Source organism: Falco biarmicus, chromosome 1, assembly GCF_023638135.1.
Source record: "Falco biarmicus isolate bFalBia1 chromosome 1, bFalBia1.pri, whole genome shotgun sequence".
In the NCBI taxonomy this organism is placed as follows: domain Eukaryota; kingdom Metazoa; phylum Chordata; class Aves; order Falconiformes; family Falconidae; genus Falco; species Falco biarmicus.
In genome coordinates this window covers 34,831,312-34,849,594 of record NC_079288.1, presented here as the reverse complement: position 1 = coordinate 34,849,594, position 18,283 = coordinate 34,831,312, and the positions used below count along the sequence as shown (strand labels likewise).

Genomic DNA, 18,283 nt, shown 5'->3' with positions numbered 1-18,283 from the left:
CTTCCCCATGCCCGCTTCTTAACTAAAAGATGGAAATCGGGTAAATAACGATCTGCTCTGCAGGCATTTGTTGTCACTTGCCAATATTATTGTAACAAAAAAAAATTAAAAGGGGTTGAAATTTAAAATTTAGCTGAAACAGGTGAGTTGACACTGCAGCTGACTGCACCAGACTATGTTTTATTCACTGCTTCGCTCCTCTCCACCACACTCAAATTTCAAGGCAAGCATTTCTTTTAAAGGAAGGGAAATAGAGTGAAGGGGGGGGGGGGGGGGGCGGGAAATCCTCTCATTGGTATTTTAGTTAGCTCTCTGCAAGGGATTAAAGATTGCTCCTGCCTAGCTTGAAGTGCACAGCCTCGATCAGGATCCAGCCCAGAAGATTTATGGCCTTTTGACTGGCTTAATTGCACAATATTCTGTATTAAATCAGAGGAAGGAGAAGATGAAGTGCTTCCCCCACGCCTCGGTAGCCTCCGAGGCTCTGCCCATCCACACTAGGCAGTCACCTCTGGCCCAAGCAAGCTGCATCCATGGGCAATGGCAAAAAAAGGTGGAAACCCCACAAATTTACTCGTACATTTTTTGAATGCAAGAAGAGCTCACAGTTCTGCTCCCTTCCCATCAGGTTCCCATGTTGGCACATGGCTGGCAAAATACAACTCTTCTTTTCAGGGATTCCAAAAAAATCCAGGTGACTTCCCTGGCCAAGCAGCACAAGCATCCCCAAACCAACAGGCTTGGGGAGTCTGGACCAGAACTACCATGGCTGGAGCCATCACAGGCAGGACAGGAGGCACCAGGTCACCTTTCACGCATGAGAATAAACACAAAACATCCATGCCCGCTGCTGTTGCACATCCCTCCCCGTGCAGCAAGGACGGCACTGGCTGCTTTAGAGTTTCCAGGTTTCAGTGCAAACACACAGGTAAAGCCAGTGGATTATTTGAACCTGTCTGAACAGACGAAATTTCTTCATTATACACCCAGATCTGAACAAACTCTATGCAATACTAGCTTGATAGTTAAAAAAAAAATAGAAAGAGAATATCCACCAGATGTTACATTTATCCTCCTCATTACTGTAAGAGGCAACAAACCCCTCCTCCTCCGGCCAGAGGAAAAGCAGGTTCTTCATATCAAAGCCTCGACAGTTAAATATTTATCCAAGTGCCTGTCCCCACCTCCCTGGATGGCTGAATTTTAAGGTTCCAGTCTTACTGATCTATTATTCTCTTTTCATAGCACAAAGCATAACTTTTTATTGCGGCTGCAAATTATAAAGCTGGGAAATTCTTTGAAGGGAGCTCGAGCCAAACAGGTTTTTTTCCTCTCCCGGGACTCATGCACAGACGAGACGGTGCTGCAGGAGGGCAGCAGGAACAACACTCAGAGCAGGCACAGGTTGCTGCATGGAAGGAGCTCAAGGAGCTAATTGCCAGGATCCTGAAGCAGGACCTGTTTTTCATTAAGCCCCTTCTGTTTTCTTCATTCCTACCGTTACGTTTCTTGGAGGGACACACGGGGCAGTGGGGGATGAGCACCACCAGCTATGGCCAACCAGGGATGGTGAGACCGAGTCTCCTTTTTCTAGAGCCACTTCCACAGCAGTTCAACCCTGGGGTGTTCCTCATTTGCACCCAGATGAGTGGGTTTCCCCATCCCTAGACAACACAACCTCAACCAGGTGAGCCAGCTCTGGGCATTTTTTTCCCCCTCACCAAATCATTGAATGGCTTGGGTTGGAAGGGACCTTTAAAGACCATCTAGCCCAACCCCCCTGCCGTGGGCAGGGACATCTTCAACTCAATCAGTTTGCTCAGAGCCCCAGCCAACCTGACCTTGAATGTTACCAGGGATGGGGCACCTACCACCTCTTTGGGCTACCGGTGCCAGTGTTTTACCACCCTCATCATAAAACATTTCTTCCTTATTTCTAGTCTGAATCTACCCTTTTCTAGTTTAAAACCATCATCCTTTGTCTTATCACAACAGGCTCTGCAAAAAAGCCTGTCCCCATATTTCTTGTAAGCCCCCTTTAGGTACTAGAAGATGCTGTAAGGTCTCCTTGGAGCCTTCTCTTCTTCAGGCTGAACAGCCCCAACTCTCCCAGCCTGTCTTTATAGGAGAGGAAAGGGTGGGCTGAAGACCATCGAGCTCTCCATCAGTATAAGACCCCATTTCCCAGCCACCATCATCTCCATGCTTGCAAAATCCAGCTAAGAAAAGGGATGTGATCAACTCAGGCACTTGCCTACACCACCTGTATTAACACGAGAAGAGCAACACACATACAGCCTAGGCACCCACACACGCCCAGACCTCTTTTGGGAGGTAATTCTCAAAAAATTCCCACCACTGGAGGGAAAAGCACAGGCTGCCCATGGCTAGACAGCCCTGAGGTGGAGGTTTGTTACACCAACTACAGCTCTGCAAACCTTTCATCTCAGAAGAGACTTGGAGCAATTTTTCTCCATGGTTTGCTTGCAGACTGCCTCTGGATCTGAGGTTGCCGATGCATGGTGGGTTTGGGCAGCTCTTTAATTGAAAAGGAGAAGTCAGAACAGTCTCATGGCTTTTTGGGGAAGCCTGGTCTCCCTGCCTACTTGGGTTTCATTTCATTATTGCCAAGGAAGCCACCAGAGTGCTTCACCAACCCACCACCTGCTTGGGTGCTGGGCTGGCCACAGCGGCAGGTCAGTGGGGGCCTGCAGGGTGGTGATGAAATACGCTCCCCAACCTCTTGGACCACAAAGAAGAGGACAGAGGAGCTGCTTCATGCCTTTGCAGCTACAGATGGAAGAGAGAGCTGAGAAGAACTCAAGCATGTCTTCCTTGTTGTATCATGACCAACAGCAGCCAATCCATCTCCTGGTCACCACCCCAGGATGTTGCCCACAGCACCTGCCCTTGCCATGCCCTCCCCTCCCGCATGGACACCATGGAGGCAGCACATCAGGCAACGGTGCCGGCAGCAGGAGAGCTCTGCTGCCTCTCACCCACCCAGGATGCTAATCGTTATCTAAATTCATAATCACACTCTCTGTTTTCAAAGTGGCGAAAGGAGGCTCAACTTCTCATTAAAGGACACGGTGAAAAGTTTCTCCTCCAAGCATGTTAAAGCTCCTGCTCCTCTTGATGGAATACCACAGCAGTAATTAACATTAATGACATACCTAAGGAGAACTGCAGCCCAGAGCAGTGGGATAATTGCAGCAGAGAGCCAGTTTGTTACGGAGGCTACCCATCACTGTCAAGATGCGGTGTGCAGACCATACTTTGAGAGAGCTGGAGACAGTCCAGGACCTGTGCAAAACTCCACAGCCCTGACTCACCATCAAAGGCACCGAGATTAATCAGAAAGATTATTTGGAAACAGAGAGAGAGAGATGCTGCTTGTTTTGCTCTCCAAATTCCCTCACTTCAGTGCTCTCCCCTGTTGCAGAAGTACCAGGTGAATCTCTACATTTTCGGGCACCATTACAGGATGAATAACATAACCCTGAGATGCTGCATATGGATTATTTGCACATGTTGGTAGTGTCCCGCTGCATCCACCTGCTCTGCAAACATCAATCTCTTGCTCATCCCCAATGCCAAGAGCCCACCTGCCTTTCCAAGCCTGGGAAATGTCAGAGAGACACCAGGCACAAGAGCTAGCTTGGTGTTGCTCTTTCGAATCCAGCCCACGCAGAATATCAAATAATTGATCTACCTGGTAGAAGCGTTGATTGGAATTGATACAAGGGGTAACATCATTATTATAAAGGTTGCAGAGCAGCAGAATAAATGACCTATCCCTCAGTAACATTTAAGATCAGCTCAGATGATCAGCTCTGAGGGACAGGCTCACCACAGGCTGCTCAGTGTGGTGGGGGCAGTGGAGAAGACCTCTGGTCCCCGGTTTCTGCCAGTCTATAACTCAGTCTTTCACCTCTCTGCCTTGATGCCCCAAGTAGGATCCTACACTAGACTTAGCCAAGTGACACAGGAGATCCTGTTCTCAAGGATTTCTCTTATGTGGGATGAAGAAAAACACCCACAACCCAAAAGCATCAAGTTAGAGTTGGTTCAGCATTGGAAATAACACAAGGGAAAAGGAAAAGAAGAAAATGGATATGTGCTTTATCACCAGATCAGATGTGAACTTCACATCTGACTTCATCCATCCAGGATATCCTCATTCTGATTTTGAAAACCAGCACCAAAACACAACCTCAGCATCAACGAGGCTAAAGGCAAGGCAGTCAGCCATCGTAAGGCTTTGGAAAAACACTTTTCCACCAGAACACCTAACCCTATCTTCATCCACACCTTGAATGCAATTGCAATGATACACAGTAAGGAGACTCCTTGAAAAATTACCCAAAATAAAGCTGCCCGGAGCTGGAGGAGCCACCTCCCAGCCCAAACCTGACCTAGGTACACCACAAAAACTGCACGTCCTCTCCAGCAGGCTGCTTCACGTTAGCCCTTGGGACAGCTCAGCATTTCCTCTGGGGCTCAGCTCTGCCAGGACAGGTCACGCTGCTTTAATTCACTGTCTCACACTCTGATCCTCCCTCCCCAGCTGCTTGCCAGAGGCTATTCTTTGAAGGCCATAGAGTTCATGAAATTGGCCGGACATCAGCGTGGCAAAAGGAACGACAGCTGGGAAGCAGATGAGGTTTTCAGCTCACGTCCCCTTCACGTGAGCCTGAGGATGAAGACCACCCAGCGCAGATGTTATCTCCAGAGGGCTGTCATACACGCAGCCTTCCAAGGGTTAACGCACGCTCCTGAGCTCACTCTTAACTAGCTTGACTTTTGTTCCCCCAACTAATGGATTTTTAAGACCTTACATTCAGAGTTTGTTTTTTTCCTGACTTCTTGCTGATGAATAATCATTAACTATCCATGAAAGATTTAAATGGCCCGTGGAATTCATGAGGTATTAAATGGGCATTATATTATCAACCACTCTAAATGTTTTGTTTCCGTTTCAAGACCATTCATGAGATGTTTATGGATTGTGGATTTATGGAAGCCAGGGGATCTTTTTAGGAGTAATGTTCCATACCCCAGAGTTACGGTCAGCAGCTGGAGGCTCCGTGCAGGAAAATCTGAGGCTATAAGCTCAAAAAATTTAACCCCTGCTTCCGAAGGTCTTGGCGTATGAAACAATGGATTAAACCCTAGAAATAAGCTCCAAAACACCAAATGCCGGCAAACTTATGAGCTGTCAACAAGAATCAAGTGCTTTGTGGTGGCCTTGATCCAGAGAGGACCCGGTTGCTGCTACTGCTCTTGCAAATATATGGTGGCAGTTGAATTTTGTGCCTGCACCAAGATGGAAAAATCTTTGGGGGCAGCCCTGCAGCACCCCAGCAGCTTCCCTCCATCAATACTGACCCACAGCTCACAGGGAGAGCGCTTTTTGTTTTTGCCAAGGGCATCCCTGGCTCCCCAGAGCCCATTTCACCCCATCCTGAGATGGGGCACACCAGGGGAGGAGACAAATCAGCCCGGGGGACACCAGTCTCCCTCTTGGGAGGGTTTCAGATGGGTCCCACCAGAAAGCAGGCTGCAAAGATGCAGTATGGCGGTAAATCTAGACCCAAAATTGCCCCAGGAGATCCCACCCAGCACTCAGGGTGCCCAGCAGTGTCCGCAGGCTATCAGCTCCCCAGGTCTAGCACCCCTTTCCATGCTGGGACACGATACACGGAGCAGAAAGCCAGGATCCAAAGCAAACCAAGAGCCCACTGGCAGAGCTAAAACCCGGAGCTGATCAGAGAAAGCCTGAAGTCGCATTTCAGGGATGAGCTCCACGTTTCTGGTTTGAAGTCAGGTAGAAACCTCACTCCTGCAGAGAGCACAGAGAGCACAGACACTGCAGAAATTATGACACTACGAAAAACAGCCCTACAATAGCGTTGCACAGACACAGCCATGGGAACTAGCTGATAACAGTTCCAAAAAGCCACTTTTAATCTGTGCTGGGCAAAGCATTAGCCACTGCATCCAGGCTAATAAACAGCTAAAACTTCAGCACACCTCTGCTGGAGAAAAGGGGAAAAAAGAAGAAGCTGCCTCTTTAATGAACTAATTACTATCCCGAAACACTAATGGGATTAGCAAGCAGGATTTAGTGGTTGCCTCCTGAAAAATCATTAAGTGCCATTAGAGAAAATTAACCTCCCGAGTTCTCCGAGCAGCTTTCGGAAGCCTGGGTCCTTCCACATCGACAGGATGAACCCCCAGTAGGATGCTAGCACAACAGAGCCCCATTGACACTGCCTCTCTCTTTCCTCTATTAATTCACTAATCACGAGTTAAAGTTGCTCAGCACCACCGGGGAGCACCAGAGACACTGGGCAAACTGGATACTGTCAGGCAGGGACCGAAGGCAGGCAAAGCGCGATGAAGGGACGTGACCATGTTCATGAAAACCCTGTTTACAGTTTCCTTCTCCACACCCTTCCCTGCTCTTTCCCCTTGCAGAAAAGTTGAAGCATCCCATCCCCAGCTAGCTCAGGGAACCAGTGGCCAAAGGGTTTGCTGGAGTAAAGTCCAGACACCCATGTCCAAACCTCACCCCAGATCCGTGTCAGGGTGACCTGGAGCCTGTGATGACCACAACGGGGATCAAATGGCTCGGGGGAAGCAAAGGCAGGTTTTACCCTCGGTGAGACCCGCTCCATTAGTGGCACAGAGCTTGGATCAGATCCTGAAACACAGATGAAAGTGCGAGAGGGGACAGGCTGCTTGCTGTCTCTGCTCCTGCAAACGTGGTGATGTTTGCTGGGGACGGACCAAAGTAAATATGACTTTCCAGTGCCTAAGCACGAGGGGGAGGGGGGCCTTACAAGAGGCATTGTCCGGCTGAAATAGATTAATTTCCAAAAGCTAAAAGCCTTTAGAGACCAAAAGCTTTGGCGGAGAAGGATGACCGGCCTCATTTCATGCAAGGACCGCAGCCCTGTGGCTGCCGCAGCCTTGGGGACACAATGGGGGAACAAGTGACACTGCGATGCTGTGGGCACCCCAAACCCCCCCTGGTCTCCTCCTGCCCAAATAGGGGGAGACCAGGGTCTGGCAGCCAGGAGCACCCTGTGCAAGCAGCAGATTTTAACCCTTCACATACCCCAGCCGGAGCTGCCTGAGCATCACGGCTGCCTTCGGGGCCAGGCAGGAGGTACCCAGGGTACCCAGGCTTTCCTCTGCTCCCACCACATCCCTCAGGGGACTCTGCCCACACTTCTGGCATGGCCTTTTTTTCCCCTCCAAGAACGTCAAATGTGGGGACAAGCTGGGCAGTGTGTCGTGGGGGTCCTGTTTTGGGAGGCTAGCATGGACCAGACGTGCTCTATACCAGTGCATCCTCGGGGAGAGGAGATGATGCCCCAAGGTGGCCACCAGTCCCCTCTGCCACCCCACACCAAGGCAGAAGAAGGGCTTTCTGAGCATGGCCACCAAAAGGGACCGAAGGAGATGGAGAGGGATGTGCTGATGCCAGGAAGCCCTTTCCCTGCACACCAGCAGCCTCTGCCGGCACCGGAGCTGCAGAGCAAGAGCAACGGGAAGGAGCCGTCACACGGCCAGAGACTGAAAAGCTTTCTGCAAACACCATCAGGGACAGAAAAGATACAGGGGATGTCTCTAGAATATAAAGTGTTATATCTATAAAGCTTTATATATCCGTATATCCACGTTTCAGCTGAAAGATGATTCTTCCCATCTCGCTCTTGCGCACACTCTCACCCACACACAGCTCTTACAGTCGGGTGGTGCATCCCTGTGCTGCAAAATCCCACCATCCAACCCACCCATGCCACACTCCAGCATACGGGGACATTGCCGAGCAATCGCCCTGGAGCCTCTCAGTGCTCCCTGTCACCCCACACCCCCAAAATGAGGTTGCAGGGGAGCAAAGTAGACACCGTCGCAGCAGCATCCCCACTGCCTGCAAGGGTTATTACAAAGGGCTTTTCTACCTCAAAGCTCAAAAAGAAAAAAAGACACCGTGCCTTGATCTTTTGGGACCAAAACACTTTTCCAGAGGAGCTGGAATGGGGTTCATCACCCCACCATGCACCAGCACCCTGGAGCACCCACTTACTTGGGGGTGTGCATCTCGTCCACGCGATGCCCCAGCTGGAACTCATGGGACTTGCTCCGGTGCAGCGCGGTGAAGCCGGGGATGAGATGGATCAGTTTTCGTGATGAGGGTGGGGGTGTCCCAGGGGGCTTCAGTTTATTCCTCCGCCGTACTGGTGGTGTGCCCGGTGGTGTCATCGTGGTCACGATGTTGGGGGTACGTGGAGGGGTGTGAGCAACGTGTCGCTGGCGTGGGGAGGGTGGCAGGGAGCGGTGGCCGGACTCCATGGGTGGGCACAGCCCCGGGTGACCCTCCACGGTCAGCCGGTCCACGTGGGTGTACATGGGTCCATGGGGTGAGCCCGCGTGGCAGTGATGCTGCCCGCACTTGGGTTGGACCTTGGGGCTCTGCGAGAGGTGCGTCCTGCCCCACTGCCCCGGCTCCAGCTGGCACCCGGGGCTGTTCTCCTTCCCCGGCTCCGTCGTGGGCCACTGGATGGTCCAGTCCTGCTTGGAGAGGCTGCCGCCTGCGACAGAGCACACAGACATGGCCATGCGGCGTGGCAGAAGCCGCACGGTCCCCACTCCGGCACTGCATCCCCCCGCCTCCGAAATACCGGCAAGGAGCTTCGCCACATTACGCACGTGCAAAGCCACATGAGCACGTTACAAGGCTTAGACAGGGGCTTTGACCACATCTTTTCCCACCTGCTGAGCCCCCCACGTGTCCCCCTCACCGTCACCCAGCTTCCCACCACCGCCCCCCCAAAATGTGACATGGGGCCGGGCCACCCCTTGCCTGGCCAAGGCTGGTGCCCCCGCCTCACCACCACAAACCCATGGCACCCAGTCGTGACATTTGCATAAAGGAGGGGGGACTGTAATTAAGCGGGGCTCCTCTCCACTTCTAATTATTCATCTCCACCAGCGCAGAGATGAGGGAAGGGCTGTCGGCAGCAACTTCAGAGCACCAAAGCGATGGACCCAGTTCAAGGTCCCTTCGCCGACTCCTTTTGATCGCCTCCACTAAGAAAACCAACATAAAACTATAATCTCTTTATTTTAAAAAGCCTCCTTCCCCATCCCCTTTTTGATTATTAATTGCCTCACCTCTTCTCTTCCCAGCCTTTTCAAGAGGAACATTTTATTTCAAACTCCAGAGGAAAATAAGAGGAAGAAAGGGCTTTGGAAATAAAAGCTTTAGGATTGGATTGAAAAAAAGCTCCAGAGGGAAAAGGGGGATGAGGATTTTTCTTGAATCATTCTCCCAGAGCAGAAAATAAAAATAAAAAGTCCTATCCAGCTGCGTGTAGAGTTGCTTCTCCAGCTGCTACAAAAAGCCCTTCCATGCAGCAAGAGTCTCATAAAAAAAGTTAACGCCCTTCCTCATATTTTAATTAATTAAGGAAAAAATCCTGCTGTAGGAAAGCCTCGCCTCTGCTTGGATGGTGCTGCCAGGACGGAGGTGCATCTCCAAAGCCACCATGGGCACACACCCCAGCCCCCTCCTCTCCAAAACAGCCCAGCACGAGTAGGAACACGGCAGGTGACAAGTTGGAGCATGTCACCCCCCTCCCCAAAACGCAGCTCTGCACGAGCTCCTGTCACCTCCAGCCGGGCCACCCTGCCCGTGGGCACCTGCACCCACACGCCAGCCACGCTGGGTGCTCGGCCCAGTGCCACACTGCTGAGCCACCCCCTTGGCCCCAAGGCCACCCTGGCTGCCGGTCCCCAAGGCCACCCTGGCTGGTGGCACCTGGCTGCACGCGCAGCCTGGGGCTGGGGCAGCCATGGGTGAGGGAGGACTCAATGCCATGAATTAAACCCGCCTGCAAGCCACCCACCCCTCTGGTTAATTAACCTGCACTCAGCACATTGCAAATCAGCATGTGTGTATGCAAATCAACGTGCTCTCCCATTGGTTGTGCTGCGTGCATATATTTACATAACTCAAAACTACCCGGATGCTGCAGGCCCAGCACCATCCCCGTGCTCCCACCCCCAGCAGTAATTAGCAGCAGTTAACGAAGAAGGAGAGCCAAGGCTGCTCCCCACAACCCAAAGCTCAGCCACGGCACTGTGGCCGCTGTGTCCCCCTGTCGCTGCTGTCCCTTCAACGCTCGACTGTGTCGTAACACAACTGATGCACTTGAGAGCAAAAATAACCCGTTATCAGGCTGGTGGGTGCGTCAGGGCTAAAAATATCCCGGACAAGCTGGGGAAACGTGTTTTCAACACACAGTTGCTTACAGGCATGCTGCAGGTAGCGGGCACGGGCACTCCACTTGATGAGATAAGCTTAAACCAAGAACGCACTTGAAAGGAAAAAACAACAAAAAATTCCCCGAGCTTTTCTTCCTGCAAAGCGTGCTAAACGCTTTCGGATTTCGTTCCCTCCCGGGGCTCCCCCGGGTGTTGCTGTTCTGCCAGAGCCAATTCCCAGCTGGAAAAGCAAGGAAAGAGTTTGCACAGAAGCAAACCCCCCTTTGCTCAGTTTTCCCCAAGCTCTGCCTGCCTCGATGGCGCTGCAAGGCTGCCTGTTCACTTCGAAAAGCCTGTTTGTTTTGTTTGGATAGGGAATATTAATTGCACATTGAAACCAACATCAGCTACAGCTGCCCACCACCCCCCTGACCCCACAGGCCACCTCTCCCCTCCCAGCTGCCACCGAGCCCCGGTCATCAGCACAAAGGGAAAGATGTGGCCAAGGGGAGCATTTGGCTTTATTAATCCCCTCGGTGCTGCCACTGCCTCCCCACTTAGTCCAGCCTCCTTCACTCCACCATACTTAATTAGGGAAGAAGCTTTTTCTGAACCACTCCATTAAAATCAACAAGAAAACAAACCCCTGGGAGGAGGTGGAGAGGAGGGCCCACCGTCGGGGTGCAGCTCGGAGACCGAGAGATGCAGAGAGATGGCAAAAATGTCACCAGAAAAGCTGTTTTCCCCCTGTTCCAAAAGACAAATAGCAAGTTTTGCTTTGATTTCCTAAAACAAAACACTGGGAATAATTTGCTGCCCCTTAGGGAGCTGGGGCCAGTGGTCCCACCTGAAGGAGGAGCTGTACCCGAAGCAGCCCTAGATCCTGACTGCTCCTTGGGGGATACAGTGATCGCTCTTTTTCCTTCCCCAAAGGCAGCATCCAGATGACCAAATCGGGACGTGCACAAAGCCAGAGCAAGACCTTGGCTTGCTTTACAGCCAGGGAAAGCCCTACCACTGCAGCCGCTCTCCTAGCACCAGAACCCCAGCCACTGCATCCTCACCATGGGACAAAATAAACCCCAGCATCACCCAGCCCTTCAGCCCCACCACGCGCTGGCTCTGCAGGCCTGGGGACACTGGTCACCGGGAGGGACCGACTCTGCAAACCTTTACTCCACGGTCAGTGCAGCTTTCAAATTTGCCCCAAATGAGGATGCTCACTGCTTTTTTGTTTTACTGCTCACCACCCTGCCTGACCCCACACTGTCCCCAAGCCACCCACAGCCTTCCTAGCACCAGGACGACTCATAAATATTCAGCTCCAGATCATTTTTCCTCGTAGGACAGCTAATGACCTCCATGCATAACTCACTAGTCACACGCCATCAACTCCTCAATCCACAGCGGCCCCACTCAGCTCTTACTTAATATTAAATTAATCCCACTTCAAGTTTAAAACTGACGCCTTGGCTGCTAATAAAATACTGCTGCCAAATGTAAGGTCTTGCAGCTGAGAAAAATCGAATACAGACTTGTTAACACAATAAAGCAGGGGTTTAATATAGGGTTGCCACTATATTTGATAAATATAACATGCTTTTTGTTTATAAGATGCTCCAGGGCTTTCCCTGCTGCTGGAGCTGCCCCCAGGATGCTCGGTTTGGGAAGGGGCTCCTTCCCTGCCATCAAACCCTGTCCTGGCAAAATTCATCACCATTTAAGCAACGAAACAGCCTCCTGTTTCCTCCCTGCCTCCTCCCCAGCCCCCACACCCAGGCAGAATTGGTCTGGGAAATTAGATGCCTCTAATTAACAACTCAATAAATAAAGATTGATGGAAAAGGTTAATACTGTACCTCATTCCTGCTTTATTAATACTAATCTTGGCTTCTAGAAATCGACCACTACCGCACTTGCAAAGAAATTACACGATGTTTTAAAGAGGCAGCAACTTGTTCATTAATTACGTTTTCCAACTAGGACTGTCTGTTGCTTTACAAGGAGATAAAATGCAGACAAAAAGCCACATCCATCACAGCGTGGTACACTGGGGTCCCTTCTGGAGCAGCTGCACTAACCCAGGAGAACCGAGACCCCAGCACTGCATCCCGAGAGTGCACCGCTGCCATCCTGGGGTGCTTCCCAATCCCCCCCTCCCTCTCCAAGCCCAGCACCCAGCTGGCTCCTTGGGGCCATGCAAACCTCCTGGGCACCTGGCTGGGGGGGCCCAGCCAAGCGTAACAGAGCTCCCAGGGGTCACAAGGATCAAGGCAACACATCTAGCAGGTAATTTCAAGAATTCTCAACAGAGGGTTGGTGGTGCATCAGATGAATCCCCAGAGGACAAGGGGACATGGAGGGGCTGTATGCTTGCCAGGCGCTACACGACCCAGGTCAGCTCTCAAAGCTGGCATAGACCTTCCTGGCGCAAGCTTACGGTCTAGGCAAGTCTGGTGGCCAGTCACCAAGATGTGGAGCCAGCCAGAAGCTCAGCATCCCAAGCATCCCCTGAAATGCAGCTGAGGGATGGGTGGCTGGACAGGCAGAAGCAGCATGGCATTACCTTAGCGCACCCCAGATGGGAGGGCTATGGCCCCATTGCCTCTCCATCCCAGCTGCCCGCAACAGCACAGGAGGGAGGGGGGCATTGCCAACATACCCGAAATGCTGTTCTGCCAGTTCCCCATCTCCGCAGCCCACTAAAACACCCTGCCTGGACCACAGCATGTCTCAGACCCAGCCCTGAGCAGCTAGATGGGATGAACTGCTCCCACCACCCAACCTCAGCCTGGGCAGCTAACGAGCATCTCACCCTGACCCAGCCAGAAGTATCACTACACTCATCTCCCTATCCACAGAAGAGGGGCAGGGGCTGTGCTCCCCCTTTCCCAGGGGACAAAAAGCAGGAGGACGGCTGAGATGGGGCCAATTGACCAAGCAAAGGCTGAGCCAAGCAGGGAAACACCACTGCAGAGGCAGGGGAAACGCAGCTGTGCTGAGAGGGATAGAAGGAGACCATCTACCAACCCAGGGGGAGCTTTCTGCACCCAAATCCTCTAGAAATTCAGGGAGATTTGGTCTCCTCCGCTGCCCAGAGAGCTCCTGTATCCCTCAGGGCTGGCACGGGCTTTATGGTGCCCCAAGTTCCCAGTCCCCTCCCTGTTCCCAAGGTTTGTGCCGTCCATCAGACAGCATGCCCAGGGGTTTCTCCAGCAGTGTGCACGCGTGGCGCCGGCACAGCAGGGATCCACACGAGCCAGCAATGCCAAGAACCATTGCACTGCGGAGCCCGAGCCTCCAGCCCCAGCAGAGCAGGAATGGCCACTGCAGAATCTCTGCAATGCTGGAGGGACGAAACAGCAGCTCTCACAGCACAGCACAGCCCGCAGCCCCCGCCCCACGAATGGCACAATGATGGATGGGGTTAAATGGAGCGCTGGGGAAGGCAAATACGCGCAGTGCCTGGATAGCAGCAAACTCCCTCCCACAGGGACCCAATGGACCACCAAGCCATATCCCATCAGGAGAGCTGGCAGCCCCATCACCTGCACCATTAAAAAGCAAATCGAGCAGCAAGCATCACGCAGCCCCCTGGTACCCCCCCCGTCACTGCCAGCCAGAAACCACTGAAGGAGCAGAAGATGTTTTAGCATCTTCACTGCAGCTGCTGAGCCAAAGGGTCACGTGGATTTTCCAAAGCACAGGTCCCAGCAGGGTGCAGGGGAACTCCCTTGGCCGAGTGAGCAGAGGAGCAGGAGCAGGGATGCAGGGGCTGGGCTGAACCAGCACAGCAAGTAAAACAGGATTTGTTTGCAAAGGTCTCAAAGTCAAAGGTGTTTAAACAAAGAGCAGGCTGAGAGCCTTCCCCAGGTTCCAAGGGAGGCACTGATGCCCTTCCTCAAACAGCGGAGAGACTTAAGAGAAAATGCCAAAGGGGAGAAGGGCAGGACCACAGCTGAGAGCTGGATTTAGGGAGTTAGGGCGCGTGGAGAAACTCGTGCTCCGTGGGAAATGTCACGCCAGGTTCAGCCATCCCCACCTCGCTGCTCCAGCACAGGGCTGGAAGTGGCTGCTGCACCAGTCCAGCAGCAGCACGTGGTGGCCGGGCCCTCTGCTGTTATCCCCCAGCATGAGCTGGCACTGCCACACTGTGCCATGCCACACACCATGCCACACGGGAAGCCTGGAGGAGCTGCAGTACCCACAACAGGTGGATGTGGCCAAGACCCTTCCAGGGCAGGAGCTGGGACCCCATGTCTGCAACATGTCATGCCAAGCAATGGTAATGAGGGGACACTGGTGGTCCCCAAAAGCTGCTCCTCATTGAAACTGTGTCACATCACCCTTGTCACCACCAGCCCTGTTGCCTCTTGTCCCCACGCACGGCTCTGAACCTGCAAAGCCCAGCTGAAAACCCAGCAGCTACACCCCAGCAGGGCTCATTCTCCATCCCCGCAGCCCCCGGGATGCAGCTGCACTGGAGGAGCCCTTGAGAGAAGACAGGAGACAGGCAGAGAGGTCTCGGGTCCCTAAACCCCGGGATCTGGCAGGACTGGGGCCCTCCTACAGAAGGGTCATGTCTCCCAGTGGGGACCACAGCTAAACCAGCTCCGCATAATCACCCCGGGCTAGGACCAGGAAGAGGGCCCTTGGGAAGAGGACAGCAGAGGGGGGTTTAGACTGTGAAATGGAGTTTTGCCATTCCCCTCCAGCTGCTCCAAAAGGGAATGTCCCCCTCACCTTGCTGCACGTACATGTCCCTGTGCTGGCCATGCTCCCCAAGCTGGCACCAAAGTACTGGCTCAGCCATGCCATCGTCCATGGGGAAGAGCTGTGCCGGTGGGATACAGCCCCCATCACATATGGAAAGGTGAGGCTGGGCCTCTCCTGGGGGGCCACATGTGTAGAGAAGAGCCCCCCAGCTCACCCCCAAGCCAGACCCCTTCTGACGGGAGCCCTCGGCACCAGGACAGCATCATCCAGCCAGGCTCAGCTGGCCTGGGACAAGATGCCAAGAGAGCCAGATCCTGCACTGCCTCCCACTGCACCACTGCTCGCAGGCTGAAGCCGGAGCAGCTCCGGCTCCGTGCAGCTGCCTCTGCAGCACAGAGCTCTGCTGCCACCGCCCGGGCACCCGCCAGCTCAGCACCCGCACCCCAGCACCCAGCACCACCAGCATCATCCCCCGTGGGAAGGGGAAGCAGGACTTGCACATGCCCTGGGAAGGGGGTTTGGCCACGGGGGCTTCATTCCGCAGCTTGCTGGTAAGCAACGCTGAGTTGTAGGAGCTTGCTGAGTGTCGGGGGCTTTTCCTGACTCTGCTGGTTGTGTTCCTGTTGTAGTCGGAGTCCAACTCGGTCAGCCTCACACGGGGCACCAATTGTTGCAGCACAAACAAACTAGTAGACTGCAACAAGGCTTTACCGTTGGTCAGATCCTACCGTCTGTGCTTTAGCTCCTTCCTCCAGAGGTCAAACCACACTGCTCCTCCTTTGTCTGACACCCCCCCCTCCCCTCCACAACCCTCAGGGCTATTTAACCACTTGGCTGGAACAAGCTACACCTGCACATCATCCATGTCAATCAACCCACTGCCTCTGAGGCAAGGCCACAGCTGCATGTTGTCAGTGCTAATCAACCCACTGCCTTCATTCCTCTACATGTTCCCACAAGTAAGAGGGGTCGGGGGACCCCATAAGAAATGCTGTGCCCTCCTCTGGCAAAGCCTCCCTGCAGAGAGCTAACAACTCATCACTTCCTAGGTGAGCCCCCCCATGTGCTCCCCAGTCACAGGGATGCATGAGAGCAAAGATGTCCCCTGCAGGCAGCAGGTACCAGCCATCCCCCAAGGGATGCAGGAATTCTGCAAACCATGGAGAAGACTCTGCAGACACCTCTGCTGCGTTCAAGCTACGCTGCCAGTGTCACCGCAACAGGATGGTCCACGTACTCCGACCAGCTTGAGGGGACACAGCCAGCGGGTACAAGGGTGCCTGACTCACCGGACTTGTGGACGTTGCGGAGGCAGGAGAGGGAGGCATTCAGGCGGGCACACTCCTCCCTGTTGGCCCCAAATTTCTCCACGGTCGCACAGACCTGGTCATCAGTCATGTCCAGCAGCTCCTCCAGGCTCAGCTGCCCAGGGGCGATTTCCTGACAGGGGGACAGGCAGGAGTGAGGAAGGAAGTAAATAAACCATGCTGGAGCATCCTCCAAACCAGCACCTCGGGGCATGCAGAAAAGAAGCTGTTTCCTTTTGCTGCCCCATTTGGGTCACAGAGCCAAAAACATTCATTTTCCCATCCCAATCCACATGAAAACCAGGAGGGCACAGCTTGAGCTTCAACTTTATCACAAGTTTTTGCCCAGTCTCAGGTATATCTAGACCCAGCTCAACACCAGGGCATCTGGGGGCACCATGACAACCTGCCCCTGCCTGGGGCACACACAGGGACTGGCAGCTCCGTTACAGACTATCCTCTTCCCTGGTGGGGGGGCTGTCACAGGATCATCTCCGGGTGCCACCCTCTCACTGCACCCCTCGCCTGACAGAAGGATGCTGTGACCTGCCATGACACCACCACACTGTGACAGGGACATGGCGGACCCCCACTGTTGGGGGGCAGCACCCACAAGTTCCCCCTGGCACCCATGTCCTTCAGTGGGAACAGCAATAGGGTGTCCTCACTGGTGGGTGGAGGGGACCTGTGGGGTGGCCCTGGCCAGCACATCCCACCACAGGCTTGCAGCATCTTTCCATGCAATGAAACAACCTGGTCCCTCTGCCCTGGTCTCCCACCCGGCTCCCCATCGCCAGCTGCGCCCCCTCCAGCCTGCCCAAACACATGGCTTCATCAGTCTCCATCTGTGCCCTTGCCTAGTTTTGCTCAAGGATCCCACAAACCCCTGAGAAAAACACTACTGGAGAGGTTTGGCACCCAAAGCCACAGCAGGGCCCTTCCCGCTCCGGTGCGGTTGATGCCCAGCCCTTACCTCCATCACCTCCTTGCGCATGTTGACGATGCGAAACCAGTGCAGGAGCTGGGGGAAGCCCTCCAGCTTGGCATTGCGCTCCTGCAAGGCCACCTTCCTCTTGCAGGACAGCTGCCGGCTGAAGTATTTGACCAGCTTGCTCTGGAAGAAAAGGTGAAAGCCCCGTGGGATCCCCTGCCATGACCACCACCTGCAGGAGGGGGACGTGGAGCGGGGTGACCACAGGCAGCTTGGGCTCTGCCCTCCCTCTGCCCCATCCCCACGGCAGCCCCCCCTGCCCTCAAAACACCCCCTGCTATCTGCTGCCAAGCTTCTGCCCCCAGGGACCCCTCTGGCACCAACCTGGGTGTCCAAGGGGGGCACCTCCCTTCCGAAAAAGCCCTTTCTCAATCCCTTTATCCCCAGCCCAATGTGCTTCATTGCTGGGGTCTTGCTCAGGGGATGGCCAGCCCTCGCCACCCGAGGGACCCTGTGGCAGGTGGGCAAGGAGAGAGGACAGGGGACACAGAGGCATCACTCCTCCCACACACTAACACAAATAACACCCCATCCCAGCACTGCCTAGCACCAAAAGGACATGTTCCCCTCTCTTATACCCAACCTTGAGCAAAGGAAACCGCCAAGCATCCCCCATCAGGAGCAGCCACAGCATCGCACAGTGCCAAGGCTGGGATGTGGGAGCTTGCTCCTTATTCTCGCCACCCCCCAAGCCCACATCTGCCCCAACCCTCCTTCCTCCCACTGCTCCTCATCACCAGGACTGGATCAACCCCCCTTTGCTCAGCCACCGCCCCATCCCTCCCCCAAGCCCTCCCACCACGAGGCCAAAGACGCCACGTTAGCAACCACAGCCTGACAGCTCCCAAAATAAAGATGCTGAGCGACTGGCCTCCTTTCTCAGAAATATAGAGCAGAGCCCAGCTTGCTGGAAACCTGCTGGGATTTCCTGCTCCTGCTTTTCCAGCTGGGTGATTCCCTGCTGCCGGCAGCGCTAGATGGTGCTGTG

At 53.8% G+C, this 18,283-nt stretch overlaps 1 protein-coding gene across 2 annotated transcripts in view; it reads right to left on the bottom strand.

Moving 5' to 3' along the window:
- Positions 1–18,283, bottom strand: part of KSR2 (kinase suppressor of ras 2) — an 87,409-nt gene that overhangs the window by 62,571 nt on the left and 6,555 nt on the right. For both annotated transcript variants that reach the window (XM_056326477.1, XM_056326478.1), the window contains exons 2-4: positions 17,278–17,418; positions 16,287–16,437; positions 8,102–8,606 (exon numbers count right to left, since the gene is read on the bottom strand). In XM_056326477.1, coding sequence (XP_056182452.1) covers positions 8,102–8,606; positions 16,287–16,437; positions 17,278–17,418 — 797 coding nt within the window. The remainder of the gene's footprint in view (positions 1–8,101; positions 8,607–16,286; positions 16,438–17,277; positions 17,419–18,283) is intronic.